General features: G+C 50.1%; 5 protein-coding genes across 5 annotated transcripts; 3 read left to right on the top strand and 2 right to left on the bottom strand.

Moving 5' to 3' along the window:
• Window positions 1-135: 135 nt before the first annotated feature.
• Window positions 136-1670, bottom strand: PENARI_c023G07125 (MFS transporter; the record flags this gene model as incomplete). The annotated part of the gene is made up of 5 exons (XM_022635562.1): window positions 136-477; window positions 527-886; window positions 934-1335; window positions 1382-1396; window positions 1455-1670. 5 exons carry the CDS (start codon window positions 1668-1670, stop codon window positions 136-138), a joined length of 1335 nt encoding a protein of 444 aa, XP_022484670.1.
• Window positions 1671-2202: 532 nt separating this feature from the next.
• On the top strand, window positions 2203-3908 carry PENARI_c023G11828 (glycoside hydrolase family 43 protein; the record flags this gene model as incomplete). Its single annotated transcript, XM_022635622.1, has 4 exons — window positions 2203-2604; window positions 2652-3108; window positions 3154-3327; window positions 3376-3908. 4 exons carry the CDS (start codon window positions 2203-2205, stop codon window positions 3906-3908), a joined length of 1566 nt encoding a protein of 521 aa, XP_022484602.1.
• A 172-nt stretch (window positions 3909-4080) lies between these two features.
• PENARI_c023G03904 (DUF3425 domain-containing protein) lies at window positions 4081-4972 on the top strand (the record flags this gene model as incomplete). Its single annotated transcript, XM_022635524.1, has 2 exons — window positions 4081-4207; window positions 4266-4972. 2 exons carry the CDS (start codon window positions 4081-4083, stop codon window positions 4970-4972), a joined length of 834 nt encoding a protein of 277 aa, XP_022484603.1.
• A 200-nt stretch (window positions 4973-5172) lies between these two features.
• On the bottom strand, window positions 5173-6857 carry PENARI_c023G08123 (uncharacterized protein; the record flags this gene model as incomplete). The annotated part of the gene is made up of 4 exons (XM_022635576.1): window positions 5173-5578; window positions 5630-5768; window positions 5820-6726; window positions 6807-6857. The coding sequence occupies 4 exons, from the start codon at window positions 6855-6857 to the stop codon at window positions 5173-5175; spliced, it is 1503 nt and encodes a 500-aa protein (XP_022484569.1).
• An 856-nt stretch (window positions 6858-7713) lies between these two features.
• Window positions 7714-12758, top strand: PENARI_c023G04209 (NACHT and WD40 repeat domain-containing protein; the record flags this gene model as incomplete). The annotated part of the gene is made up of 3 exons (XM_022635530.1): window positions 7714-7795; window positions 7848-9376; window positions 9438-12758. 3 exons carry the CDS (start codon window positions 7714-7716, stop codon window positions 12756-12758), a joined length of 4932 nt encoding a protein of 1643 aa, XP_022484620.1.
• Window positions 12759-14674: the final 1916 nt, after the last annotated feature.

Genomic DNA, 14674 nt, shown 5'->3' with positions numbered 1-14674 from the left:
ATTTGCCATCCTAACGAGCTTATCAAATCCAGCCTGCATCTCGTCTGTTTTCGGCAAGGCAGCCCCCGTAGCGAACCCACTGACTGCAATGGCACCACTGAACAGCACCACACCACCGCGGCCTCATGTGACCCTTTACTCCCTGCTGAACTTCACCCGCGGCAGTCCCAGCCATGTAATCAGGATGGCGCCTGACAGGCCAATGATGAACGGCTGCAGCACCTTGACGCCTTTGGCTTGTGCCAGTACACCCACCGCAAAAGGGAGAATTGCTGCTCCACTGCCCCCAAACGCGGCCACAAACCCAATCGACGTGACGTGGAGATGTCGGGGCAGAAGCTTGGTGAGCATCACAATAGCCCCTGGGAAGAGAGGTCCCAGGAAGAAACCCTGCAAGGAGACTGCCACGGCCGAGGCATAGAAGTGGGGCACGAGCCACAGAACGAGACCAAAGGCCATCGAACAAACAATGTATCCCTAGCAATGGTCAGTACTAGATCTCATGGGAGACGCGGGATGATCTCACCGAAATGGCAATCTTTTCACCCACCCGGGGCGTCACGAACCCCAGGATCACTCGTCCCACTGTGATGCCGAGCCAGAACCCGGTGGCAGTCATGCCGCTGGCAAAAGCACCTCCTTGTCGGACTCGAATCATGAAGGTGACAATCCATCCTCCGAGGGCGACCTCGACACCGACATAGCCCAGCAGGAACAAAGCACAAAGCCATGTGACCCGGGCCGATGGACGTTTGAAGAGTGCGTCCCTGAGGCCGCCCTTTTTATTTTCCTCAACCGACTGTCTGTTCGCTGCCCGGAATTCGGCAGCGGTGGATTTCCAGAAGCAGGCGCTGGAAACCACGAGTTCGATGGCCGCACACCCAACCTGACTATTAAGCTGTGCTCGTGCTCTGCGGGAAAAGACAGACTCACCATGACATAATAGAAATAATACCACGGCAGGCCACCTTTCGCAATCATCGAGGTTGCGATTAACGGACTGATGACTGCCCCAGCCCCGTAAATTCCATGCAGAAACCCCAGCACCTCGTTTGCATTGGCCATGTTACCAATCCATGCATTCCAGGCAGCGTCTTCAACACCATTCCCCAATCCTGCAAAGATAAACGAGACAACGAGTACTGGATATGGTGGGTGAACAGAGTTAATCACGTAGGCAAGGAGATGGCACCCTGACCCGAGAAGGGCCACACCGCGCTGTCCAAAGGCGTTGTGAATGCGCTGGTTGAGAAAGGCCGCGATTGTGTAGCCTACCAGAGGCGACAAGAAAACGAGAGACACTACCGTATAGGAGAGGTGATAATATGATTCCAGCTGTATCCACGTTAGAACCTGACACATTGGTCACGAGGGGTCTTACATATGGAATTATGGCCTGCATTCAGTTAGCAATCACCACAAAAGCCTGCGTATCTTTTCACTAGCCAACTCACACCATAAGCAGCATCATTAGCTCCCATCACGAGAAAACACCAGAACGTTGCAAATGTTCGATATATGTTGAGACTGTTCTGGTTCCACCTTTCTAACACGGGGAACCCATCGGTGGGATGGCTTGGCGTTGAATCTGCATCTGAATGCTGGCGAGGCAGGGCCTCGAGCGTGAAGAAACTCACATCATGCGATTCTTGAGTCACACAGGTAGACATGGTGCCGAGAGCTCAAGCTCAGTTGAAGACGAACTAGCTGGATGTCAACCAGAAACGAGAATGACAGACATTAAAGCTGCACGTCACATGGGGCGGAGGTCCGACCCGCATTCGGGTCGGAGTGAGGGGACAATGTCGGAGAAGGTTCAACTTCGGCATTTTCCCTTTTTCTTGTTTCGTATCTCTCCGGATATTTGAGATCTTGATCTTTCATGGCTTGGACTTCTCGTTGCTTGAAGCTCGCTCGAAGCTCGCTTGAAACCTTATTACGTCGCTTGACCACATACATCGATTGGGTTCGAGCTCGATGTCATCGTAGAACACTAACTTGTTTTTCTTAACTATATTCAACATAACTTTACTGATTCGAAACTACATGTACATGAAAGATTAACATCGGTCAATCGTCCCTGCTAACCCCGCAATACGAGCCAACCCACCTTTTGGCTGTTTGGGATGTTGTTTCTCCACCAATCAGGTCAACCTCAGTTCTATATAAAGCAGGTCAGCGCCATCAACCATCTTGACTGCAATGAGTTATACAAATCCAATCATCCCAGGGTTTAACCCCGACCCGTCAATCATCCGTGTGGATGAAGACTTTTTCCTGGTCACTTCCACCTTTGAATATTTCCCGGGAGCTCCTATTTACCATAGTCGGGATTTGATCGAATGGAAGTTAATTGGTCATGCCTTAACAAGGCGCAGCCAGCTTCAAATTCATACACCGGAGCCTGGAGGTGGCGTATGGGCAACTACAATTCGGTATCATCGCGGTGTCTACTATATCATTGCAGCGAGCTTTCAGCGCTATCGCCCACAACAAGATGACCGAGTTTGGCCACAAGGGTTTTATGTCAAGACAACCGATATTTGGAATGAAAAAACATGGTCGGATCCTATTTACTTTGATCAAGTTGGTTTTGACCAAGATGTGAGTTGCGAACAAGGGCATTACGAACACTGAATGACAAGGAGTAGCTATTTTGGGACGATGATGGAATCGTATATCTATCGACTACCTACCGAAAACTCCAACCAACGCCTGGTGCAAAATTGAAAGATTTCGCAATTCACATATGTATCATTGATCTGAACACCGGCCATTCCACGTCCGAGCCGAAATTGATCCGCGAATCATCTTCTGGGGTTGCCGAAGGATCACATATTTTCAAGCGCGGACGCTATTGGTATCTGTTTACGGCCGAGGGAGGCACTGAAAGTGGACATTCGGAATGGGTAAGCCGCAGCGAGGTTGGGCCACTGGGGCCGTGGGAACTCGGGCCAAACAACCCACTCTGGCGCAATGGTGTCGAGGACGAAGTCCAGAACACAGGACATGCAGATTTGGTTGAGGATACCAAAGGGCAATGGTGGGCTGTTATGCTCGGGGTTCGTCCTCTACGACGAGACGACCAATGGGAGGAATCAGTGCTGGGTAAGTGCTCCCAGATATTATCAGCCATGATACTGATCAAGATAGGCCGAGAGACCTTTTTGGTACCTTTGAACTGGGAGCAAGACTGGCCTGTCATCAACGGAGGACAAAAGATTACGCTTCAATCTCACGGGCCAGGTCTCTATCAACTCGAAACTCCAGTCTCTTGGAGAGATGAATTCACTGCTCAGGAAATGCAGTTGGGATGGTATAGAAAGAGTAAATACTTAAACGAGCCAACACTTGAATCTGGCTGATCATCAGTAGACACGCCGTTTATCACGGATTACTCGCTCACTGAGCGGCCGAGACATCTCCGGCTCTACGGCGGTCCCTATAACCTGTCGGTGCCAGCCTGCCCAACAATGTTCCTCCGCAAGCAAACCCATCGACACTGCACATGGGAGACACGTCTTTCCTTCCACCCCACCGCAGATGCCACGGAAGCAGGAACTGTGCTCTGGATGAACTACTTTACCTACAGCAGTCTCGGCATTCGCAAGAGCGAAAAGGGCCGTTGTATCCTGTTCCGCCCGTCAGAAGGGGAAACAGTGGAGTGTGGCCTTGGTGCAGCAACAGGCATCATTCTCACAATCGAATGTGGCACCGAATATCGATTCGGTTATCGAGAGGACACCGAAACTAGTTTCCATTGGATTGGCTCAGTCGCGAATAGTGCTGCAACGAAAGCACCACCGGTCGGCGCCAACTTTACAGGCATGATGCTGGGTCTTTATGCCTTTGGCGAGCGACAGCGATGCCTGACCCCTGCTGATTTTGCATATGCTGAGTTTCGATGATCGGGATATCTTCGGGTGAATACATAGATGATGCAAGGGGTATCGTACTGTTTGTGACCATACCAAACCCTATCTCTTAACTCCGTCGTAATTTAAAAACCTTACTCCACCTGCGCATCTTTCATAAAGCCACTTCTGTCGTTTTCAACTTGCTGACACCCTCCCCGCTAACATGACTGACTCCTCTGCCCAAATTGCCGATCCAATCTCCTCAGATGAAGTGGAAGACAACTGGTCAGGGCTGACCGACCCGGTTGAGCGTCGGCGACGGCAGAACCGCATCAACCAGAGGGCCTACCGTAAGCTGCATTACCCCAGTCAATCTAGTGAATCTAACAGGCACTAACCTGGATACAGGGAAGCGCAAGCGGCTCCAAAACAAAGACATTCACCCTAAGAGTCTGGTCAAATCGACCAAGTCGACATCGCCCCAGTCGCAGGACTCCGCCACTTCAGAAAGCTCCAAGGTGAAATCCTGCTGCACCCCCGGAGTTCTGCAAGATCTACTGGAACGATTTGCCAAATCAGCAATTGAAAGCTACGCACGCGGTGATCCCACCGCCGACCACCTGATGACCCTGACCAAAGTCAACGTCTTCCGAGCATTCGCACAGAATCTACAATTGATCGGTTGGTCACCGTACTGGATGGACTATGACGCTGTATCTCCATTCAACCAAGCCTTGCCACAAAGAGAATCTACGCCAGACGATCATAGCCACATCCCACTAACCCTCCGCCCCACTCGAATCCAAAAATCGGTGCCTCATCACCCCTGGCTGGATTTCTTCCCTCTACCCAAGATGCGCGACAATCTGATCGAAGCGGGCGATGAATGGGATGATGAGCAGCTTTGTCATGACATTATGGGATTTTGGGGCGAGTCGACGATGGATTCTGGACTGTTGGTATGGGGGGAGCCTTGGGATATTCGGAACTGGGAGGTGACTGAGCCGTTTTTGAAGAAGTGGCAATGGATTGTTCGCGGGTGTCCTGAACTGATGAATGCGACAAATACTTGGCGCGCGCGTCGAGGCGAGAAGTTAATATTCCGCTATATATGAATGCCAACGCAATGCCAATGCCAAATGTTAACTGATTTACCACCGTTGCCTGGATGTGGCAGCGCTACTGCAAGCTGCTGACAGCGCTAGCTGAGCCTAAATCTTAAATCCGACAGCTCCGACCAATCAGAGCGGAAGTATCCCGTATGGTCGCGTGTAGTACAGTATTCGTAATTTATATGTTCTTTGTACTATACTCCTCAGACCACTGTCTCTGCTGGTCTTTCCGTCAACTCTCCCTTCATCACCCGCTGAGAGAATGGGCTGCGGCTTCGGATCCATTGGCCATACTTGATAAACACGAAAGGAATCACAGCAAGCAGAATGGCGATAAAGGCCAAGAGCGAGCTCGCCCAGTTGATCCCCAGTTCGCCGTACATCGGATTCGTGGCCAGCGGTAGACAAACTGCCAAGCAAGAACGCAGTGTACTTGCAGCAGCCTGCGCTGATGCAGAATACTGCTTGTAGGCATCAGTGAGATAGTTGATCATGGCCATAAAGATCAGGATGTACCCTATGCCAAAGAAGAGACCGGACATCATGGGGACAACGGGGTGGATGGACAATTTGGAAGACCATCCCAACCAAAAGAGAGCGATTGGTAGTCTAAGGTGTGTTAGCCTCCTAATGGAATGGAAGAGAAGATATTCGACTTACAAAGGTGCCCCCAATGCGGCAAGCGGCAAACGGCGATACTCTTCAAGCATGGCCCAGGCCTTGTTCTCTTTCACAGCCTTAGAATGGTATGAACCATATAGCAAGAAGAGTGAGAATGCGACCAAAGCCCCCACACTGACTGTGACCAGAATGTTAGTCTCCACAACAAAACGCGATTGGGTTGACATACTTGGTAAGAATGCGAGCCCTGCTACGCCCGGTGATAACCCATATAGATCTGCCAAGAAGTTCAGTGATTGGTCTAATCCAATATTCTTTCCAGAAATTGGAGTCTTACTTTGGAAAATGATCGGATAAGCTTGGAAATACAGATAAAACATTGCATATGTGAAGCCCATGAAAAGCGAAGCAAAGAGAAGGACCGGCTCCTTTGCAATCATCACAAATGGTCTCATGAAGATGGATAAAATCCCATCTCCTCGATGGCCCGGGCCCTGGGACTCAATAGTGTTGCAACCATTCTGTTCCTGTTTTCCAGCCTTGGCCAATCGTCGCGCATGTCGCTTTTTCAAAACGGGCACATAGGTCTCTGGAATGAAAAGGATAAACGGATATCCTACACCAGCGGCAGCCAATCCCACCCAAAATGTCCAGCGCCACGATACCGTGGAAACAAACCCAGATACAAGGGGTGCTAGCTGAGGACCAAACCCTGTGACCACCATGAAAAGCGCCATAGCGATACCGCGAGTTTGGGGATTATCCAAGATATCAGCATATAACCCCCCAAGTACGGCATTTGGCGAAGCAGCATTCAAGCCACATAGAAGGCGAAAAACGAGCAAGGCAGGAAAGTTTGGCGATAACGCGCAGGCCATGGTGAAGATGATATATCCGCTGAATGTGCCGATTAGGACGGGCCTACGGCCGACATGCTCGCTCAGAGGCCCAAATATAAGTGGACCGATGGCGAACCCCACAAGGTATAGTGAGTTCAGAAGGACGAGCTTTGTATCGTCGTGGGCGAGGTGGAATGAGTCTGCAATTGCATCGTGGGCGCCTGAGGGAAGTGATGATCCAAAGGCACTATTGAAGATGAATAGGATTCCAGCGAGGACGATGTGTACTTTTCGGATCTGTTTAAACATGTGAATTAGAAGGTGTTGCTCGAGCGACCTACGAAGAAATTAGACCCGGACGCAGGAATAATACTCACCGGCGAGAGAGTGAGAGGATCTGGAAAATCATTAGACGATGCCAATCCCATCTTTGGCAGAAAATTCTCTACTTTCTCTGCCTATTCAAAGAAAGACAGGACTCAGGCCAGGCTTTAAGCAACATTGACGCCGGACGATAAATTTTTGTCACAGGTTCTCCGGCTGGAGAAGCTGTGTCGCGAATGGATCCATAGCCCACATTGAAATAGAGGACCAATTGACGTCTCAGGCTGGTGATATTGTAAGTTCCTTCAACCTATGAAGATTTCGGCTTCTTTGTGGAAGAAGCTCCACTGCCGGCCCTGACCCACACCACGCCCTACACGCCCTACATCGCACTTTTATTGGATGCAGCACCCTGTCACCGGGGAAAAGTCCGATTAGGATTTGATAATGGTAACCCTGTGGGATCGGCAAGTTGTCCGAGTTGACTAACTTACTGTACGAAGTATGTTACAGACGCGCTCGAAATCAGTTTCACCATTTTACTCTCTTTGATTCTTTCCCGAACTTAATCCTGAAACACACTAGTCTCTGTTTGGTTTAACCAATTTCAAAATTCCGAATCGTATTGTAACCCCAAATCACATGATCAGCTACGATGTAATATATTGGAAATGTTCATACGACTGATACCTTATATCTCGATGCCTCACGAGTCACTACTTCAATATTGACAGCATTCCTTCTTGCGCAAGGTGGATGAATTATTATTGACTGAAATTACGCAAATACCACAATGAAGAAAATTATATATAATGCGTCTTCGACAGAACAAGGAGCGGGATGCCAGAACGACGAGTCTTCCCTCCCTTGTCGCTTGATAGGTCACCTGACAGCGGGGTACTTTGACGACTCAGCCGTAAGCTCGCTACTGCCTCTTCTCAAAATCATAAAGCTACAATAATGGCATACACGACGTCATATGACGGTTCAAACTCTGGGTTCCAAGTTGGGCAAAACCTTGGTCATATCACCAATCAGTTCCGTGAGTAGGAGTATCTATAAAGGAATGTGACTAATTGGTGTGACTACCTAAGTACAATCGGAAACATCATTGAATCAGGCCTGCCTACGGGATCTGCGGACGACCGATCCTCACCATGACAAAGACCGTATTCAGAACACCAACGGAGGGCTGCTGAAAGACTCATACTGCTGGATTCTAGACAACAAGGAGTTTCAACAATGGCAAGACGACCAGAGCAACTGTCTCCTCTGGATCAGAGGTGATCCGGGCAAAGGAAAGACAATGCTGCTGTGTGGTATCATCGATGAATTAACACGATTATTTGGGGACACTGCGAATATCTCGTTCTTTTTTTGCCAAGCTACGGACGTACGAATAAATAATGCCACGGCTGTTCTCCGTGGCTTGATATATTCGCTTGTCGAGAAGCAGGTATCTCTTCTCTCCTATGTACAGAGACAGTATGATAAAGCGGGGAAAGCATTGTTCGAGGACATAAACGCATGGAATGCCCTCTCGAGGATCTTCACGGATATTCTGAAAGACCCGGCCCTACAAAGCACCTATTTGGTTATCGACGCGCTGGACGAATGCACAACGGGCCTGCCTTCCTTTCTCAACTTGATCACGCAGATATCGTCTGCTTGCCCCAAGGTAAAGTGGGTTGTCTCGAGCCGCAACCGGCCTGATATTGAAGAGCGTCTTGACATCACCCAGACCGCTTCGATCTCATTAGAGCTAAATGAGGGGTCTGTGTCTGAAGCTGTGAACAAATTTATTCAACACAAGGTTCACTACCTAGCGAAAACTAAGAAGTATAGCGATGGAACTCGTGATACGATCTACCGTTACTTGTCATCTAATTCGCAAGACACTTTCCTTTGGGTAGCGTTGGTCTGTCAAGATCTTGATAGAACATCGCGGAGGCACGCTCTTAAGAAGCTGGAGGTGTTTCCCTCTGGACTGGATGCGTTGTACAGTCGGATGATCGATCAGGTTCGCAACTCGGAAGATGCCGAGGCCTGCAAACGAATACTGGCTGTCATGTCTATAGTGTATCGGCCAATCGCGTTTGGCGAACTAGCCTCTCTTGTTGACCTACCTAATGACCTCTCTGACGACCCTGAAGCCCTATCAGAGGTTATCGCGGTTTGTGGCTCGTTTCTGACTGTGCGCGAAGACACTATCATTTTCGTCCATCAGTCTGCAAAAGAATTTCTACTCAAAGAGACGCCAAACGGGTTTCCCTCTAGAGGTATAGAAGCTGAACACCGCACACTTTTCTCTCGCTGTCTACAAGCCATGTTTAAGACACTTCGGCACGATATCTTTCAGCTGAAGAAGCCTGGTTTCCCGATTGAAAAAGTCATACCACCTAGTCCGAATCCATTAGCAGCTGCACAATATGCATGTGTCTATTGGGTTGACCATCTGCACCATAGCGGATGCCAGGCAAAAAATGATGACGGCGTTGATGCCAGAGGGCGTGTGGATGGCTTTCTGCAAAAGAAATACCTTCACTGGCTTGAAGCACTGAGCATTCTAGGAAGCCTATCACAAGGCATAGCAGCTATGTTAAAGCTAGAAAGCTTACTTCAAGTGAGTAAATTCTAATATAGTGGAAATATCTCCGATTCTGACCTAAGAGCCCCTGCAATAGGGAAAAAGAGAACCACCAGCCCTTTTACATCGAGTTCTTGACGCCTCACGATTTATTCGATACCACAGGCCAGCAATTGAACGTAGCCCCCTTCAAGTATACAGTTCGACCCTGATATTTAGCCCTATGTTGAGTCTGACAAGAATATGCTATCAAGAGGAGAGACCGGATTGGGTATTGAACGAGCCATCCGTGGACAAAGATTGGAGTTCATGTCTTCAAACCCTGGAGGGACATAGCGGTCCGGTCGTCTCGACTGCCTGGTCGCAAGATGGCAACCGACTCGCGTCAGGGTCTCATGATAACACGGCTAGGCTCTGGGATCCGGCCACTGGCCAGTGCGAGTCAATCCTCGAGGGGCATAGCGATACGGTTGTCTCGGTTGCCTGGTCTCAGGATGGAAACCGACTCGCATCTGCGTCACGTGATAATACGGTCAGGCTCTGGGATCCGGCTACTGGCCAGTGCGTGTCAATCCTCGAGGGGCATAGCGGTACGGTTGACTCGGTTGCCTGGTCTCAGGATGGAAGCCGACTCGCATCAGGGTCTTATGACAACACGGTTAGGATCTGGGATCCAGCCACTGGCCAGTGCGCGTTAACCCTTGAGGGGCATAGCAATTGGGTCTCCTCGATTGCCTGGTCTCAGGATAGAAACCGACTCGCATCTGCGTCACGTGATAATACGGTCAGGCTATGGGATCCGGCCACTGGCCAGTGCGTGTCAATCCTCGAGGGGCATAGCAGTACGGTTGAATCGGTTGCCTGGTCGCAAGATGGAAGCCGACTCGCATCTGCGTCACGTGATAACACGGTCAGGATCTGGGATGCGGCCCTTGGCCAGTTTATATTAGCTCTCAAGGGACATAGCGGTCCAGTCATCTCGATTGCCTGGTCGCAAGATGGAAGCCGAATCGCCTCAACGTCATTTGATAAGACAGTTAAGATCTGGGATCTGGGCACTGGCCAGTATGCGTCAACCCTCAAGGGACATAGCGATACAGTTGTCTCAGTTGTCTGGTCTCAGGATGGAAGCCGACTCGCATCAGCATCAGCCAACACCGTCAGGATCTGGGATGCAGCCACTGGCCAGTGCACGTCGACCCTAGAGGGGCATAACGATTGGGTCATGTCGATTGCTTGGTTGCAAGATGAAAGCCGACTCGCATCAGCTTCATTTGATAGGACTATTAGGATCTGGGATACGGTCACTGGCCATTGCGCGTCCAATCTCGAGGGACATAACGAGTCGGTTGTCTCGATTGCCTGGTCGCAAGATGGAAGTCAACTCGCATCGGCGTCACGTAATAACACGGTCAGGATCTGGGATCCGGCCACCGGCCAGTGCGCATTAACCCTCGAGGGGCATAGCGGTCCGGTCGTCTCGACTGCCTGGTCGCAAGATGGTAACCGACTCGCGTCGGCATCACGTGATAACACGGTCAGGATCTGGGATCCGACTACTGGCCAATGCGTGTCAACCCTAGACGGGCGTAGCGGTTGGGTCCCTTCGATCGCCTGGTCGCAAGATGGCAACCGACTCGCATCAGTGTCCTCTGATTACACCGCTAGGATCTGGGATACGGCCACTGGCCAGTTCACGATAACCCTCAATGGGCATAGTGGTCCAGTCGTCTCGATTGCCTGGTCGCAAGATGGAAGCCGACTAGCATCAACGTCATTTGATAAGACCGTTAGGATCTGGGATACGGATACTTGCCAGTGCGAGTCAATCCTCGAGGGGCATAGCGATACGGTTGTCTCGGTTGCCTGGTCTCAGGATGGCAACCGAGTCGCGTCGGCGTCACGTGATCATACGGTTAGGATCTGGGATCCGGCCACTGGTCAATGCGCGTTGATCCTCGAGGGGCATGGCGGTCCGGTCGGATCGATTGCCTGGTCGCAAGATGGAAGCCGACTAGCCTCAGCGTCCACTGATAATACGGTCAGGATCTGGGACCCGGCCACTGGTCAATGCTTGTTGATCCTCGAGGGACATGGCGGTCCGGTCGAAGCGATTGCCTGGTCGCAAGATGGAAGCCGACTCGCATCAGGGTCCTCTGATAACACGGTCAGGATCTGGGATACAGTCACCAGCCCGTGCGCGCTAACCCTTGATGGGCATAGCGAGTCGGTGGTATCGGTTGCCTGGTCTCAGGATGGAAGCCGACTCGCATCAGGGTCTTATGATAACACGGTTAGGATCTGGGATCCGGCCACCGGCCAGTGCGTGTCAACCCTCGAGGGGCATAGCGATTGCGTCCCCTCGATTGCCTGGTCGCAAGATGGAAGCCGACTCGCGTCAGGGTCTTATGATAACACGGTTAGGATCTGGGATCCGGCCACTAGACAGTGCGTGTTAACCCTTAAGGGGCATAGCGATTGCATCCCCTCGATTGCTTGGTCGCAAGATGGAAGCCGACTCGCATCAGGGTCATATGACAACACGGTTAGGATCTGGGATCTAGCCACTGGCCAATGTGCGTCAATCCTCGACGGTCTCAGCGACGGGGTCCCCTCTATCGCCTGGTCGCAAGACGGAAGCCGACTCGCATCAGGGTCATATGATAACACGGTTAGGATCTGGGATCCAGCCACTGGCCAGTGCGTGTCAACCCTCGAGGGGCATAGCAATTGGGTCCCCTCGACTGCCTGGTCGCAAGATGGCAACCGACTCGCGTCAGGGTCTTATGACAACACGGTTAGGATCTGGAATCTAGCCACTGGCCAGTGCGTGTCAACCCTCGAGGGGCATGGCGAGGAGGTTGTTTCGGTTGCCTGGTCTCAGGATGGAAACCGAGTCGCGTCGGCGTCACGTGACAACACGGTTAGGATCTGGGATCCAGCCACTGGCCAGTGCGTGTTAATCCTCGAGGGACATAGCAGTACGGTTGACTCGGTTGCCTGGTCTCAGGATGGAAGCCGACTCGCATCAGGGTCTTATGATAACACAGTCAGGATCTGGGATTCGGCCACCGGCCACTGCCTATCAACCATCCATGTCAACTCCCCCGATTTCGTTCAATTTGATAAAGTCAATTTCAATCATCTACACACTTCAACTGGTACATTTGATATAGGCTACACTGCTGCCGCTACGCTCGCTCCGAAGTTTTCGACCTCAGAACAATACGGGTATGGCTTGAATGATGACTATTCCTGGATAACTTATAATGGAGTCAACCTCCTTTGGTTGCCTGCCGAATATCGACCAGCTGATCCATTTTTGTTTGCTATGTCTGGATCTAATTTGGCAATCGCCTGTTCGTCAGGTGTTATATTTCTCGTGCTTGCAGATCAGGGTCCCATCTCTGGCCTGTGATCATTGTTTATATTGCGTCAGATCGCTGTGCCTTTCCTATACACGTCTCATTTTGAATAGACTATATACTGATGCCCAGAATCATCTTAAATAAAAAGAAGGTTGTGAGACTGTATAATCCCAAATCGTGACTACCTGCGTGATCCAATTGAGCAGATCAATACATCAAAACGCTAGGGCAACCAGTAGCCAACCACCTAGGAGAGACTAAGCGCACGATGTAGCATCCATGACTTCTAAGGTACTGTCACTCTGCCCCTAGCTAGCAATAATTGAGGGCCCGCAGTTTTCAATCGTTCTTCTAGAAACAACCATGCTCTGGGGAACTACGAGACCCCAGGTCACGTGCATTTCCCAATACCCCAGCAACCCGCAGAACTTCAACTAAAAATCATTTCATCCGCTTACTGAGCAGAAGGGTGAGCAAGGGTGAGCATGGAGAAAAGAATTTCCACATGGTGCCCAACAATGCGCATCAGTCAATGTCTTATGGGGTTTCCACCCACAACACCTTCTATCGTCCCTCCGCAAAATGGCGCCAAGGCTCCCTCCATCGAAGCTCGAGATGATCCGTGACATGATACTTAGCAATTCCCTGAATACATCCCAAATGGCCGAAGCAGCTGAATGTAGTGAGCGGTCCATCATCAACATCCGCAACAACATCCACCGATTCGGAAATGTCAGAGCCCCTCCAACACTTGTCGGACGACGACGAAGTATCACCCCTCCGATGCTAGAGGCCATATGTGATCATCTTTCCGGCACGCTGGCGTTGTTGTTGAAGAGTTTCATTAAGGCTCGCTATTGATGAATCAAGACTACTTCTATACAAACATTTCAGTGGTATCGAATTTGACTAGACAATATATATATACGCATTTATTCTGCCTAGTATTGCATTGCAGGGAGTCCATCTGATAAAAAACAAATAAAAAAAGCAATTCTAAGTCTAATCACGCCTCGCCAGCCACTGACTGCGAGCCTGCGTAGTCAGCTTCTTACGTGCCTCATCCATCTACTAATGTCGCTTACGAAGCGGCGTGCAATCCCTACCGCAACTCCTTTTTCAATAAAAAAATCCCGCGTTATGGTCCTTATGGATCTGTTCAAGATCTAGACCGTTGGCCAGCGTTACATCGCATGCCTGTCGAAATTGAGCCTTCAAATTGTCGTCGACAATATTTGTTTTTTGCCATGCGCTATATTCTCTCATAGCCAAATCTCGGGGCCCGTTAATTATGAGCGGATCAACTATCTGTCCATTTTGCGGTGGAGAAGTAGCCAATGTTGCAATTAAGTTAGTCGCCGGTGATTGAAGGTGATACTGCCCTCCCATAAAGTTGATATTAATAGGTAGACAGTTTCCTATAGCAAGCATTTTGCTACCCTTAGTTTGGAGACTCTCCAATTTCTGCTACTCTTCTAAGAAGAGCTCCTCACGAACAGCGTCAGGAACATTTTTTTGACATTCCAGAATGCCACCACCTTCAATATAAGCGATCAGGCGTTTCAAATGGTGCGTCCTTAGCTAATAGTGTTTTCTCCTATGTGGGTCCTGCCAGCAGTGCGGACCAAGATGACAAGATAGCGAAGGACAGCGCATCAAATTGTAGACTGCCCGCTAGATCGACTGTTCCCCGGTTGTATGCTGTTCGGCGTCAAGTTGTTCATCCCGCTCGTTAAGCATCCTTTTGGTGATAGATAACCTTCCTCTTTTGTCGTTTCTGCCTATTGAGCTTCTAGGGGAGATGTCGTCCTCTATATAGTTAAAGGTGATTTTTAGCCGTAACTCTTTACCGCTGGCATGAAACTTCCCCCAAATAAGCAATTGTTTTTCCACAGTGGACTAGTCAATACTGAGGCCATTAAACCGCTTTTTTAGGTCCCTTTGCTTACGATCGTTGATCGAGACA

Source organism: Penicillium arizonense (assembly GCF_001773325.1).
Source record: "Penicillium arizonense strain CBS 141311 chromosome Unknown PENARI_contig023, whole genome shotgun sequence".
Lineage (NCBI taxonomy): Eukaryota > Fungi > Ascomycota > Eurotiomycetes > Eurotiales > Aspergillaceae > Penicillium > Penicillium arizonense.
This window is presented reverse-complemented; position numbering and strand designations above follow the sequence as displayed.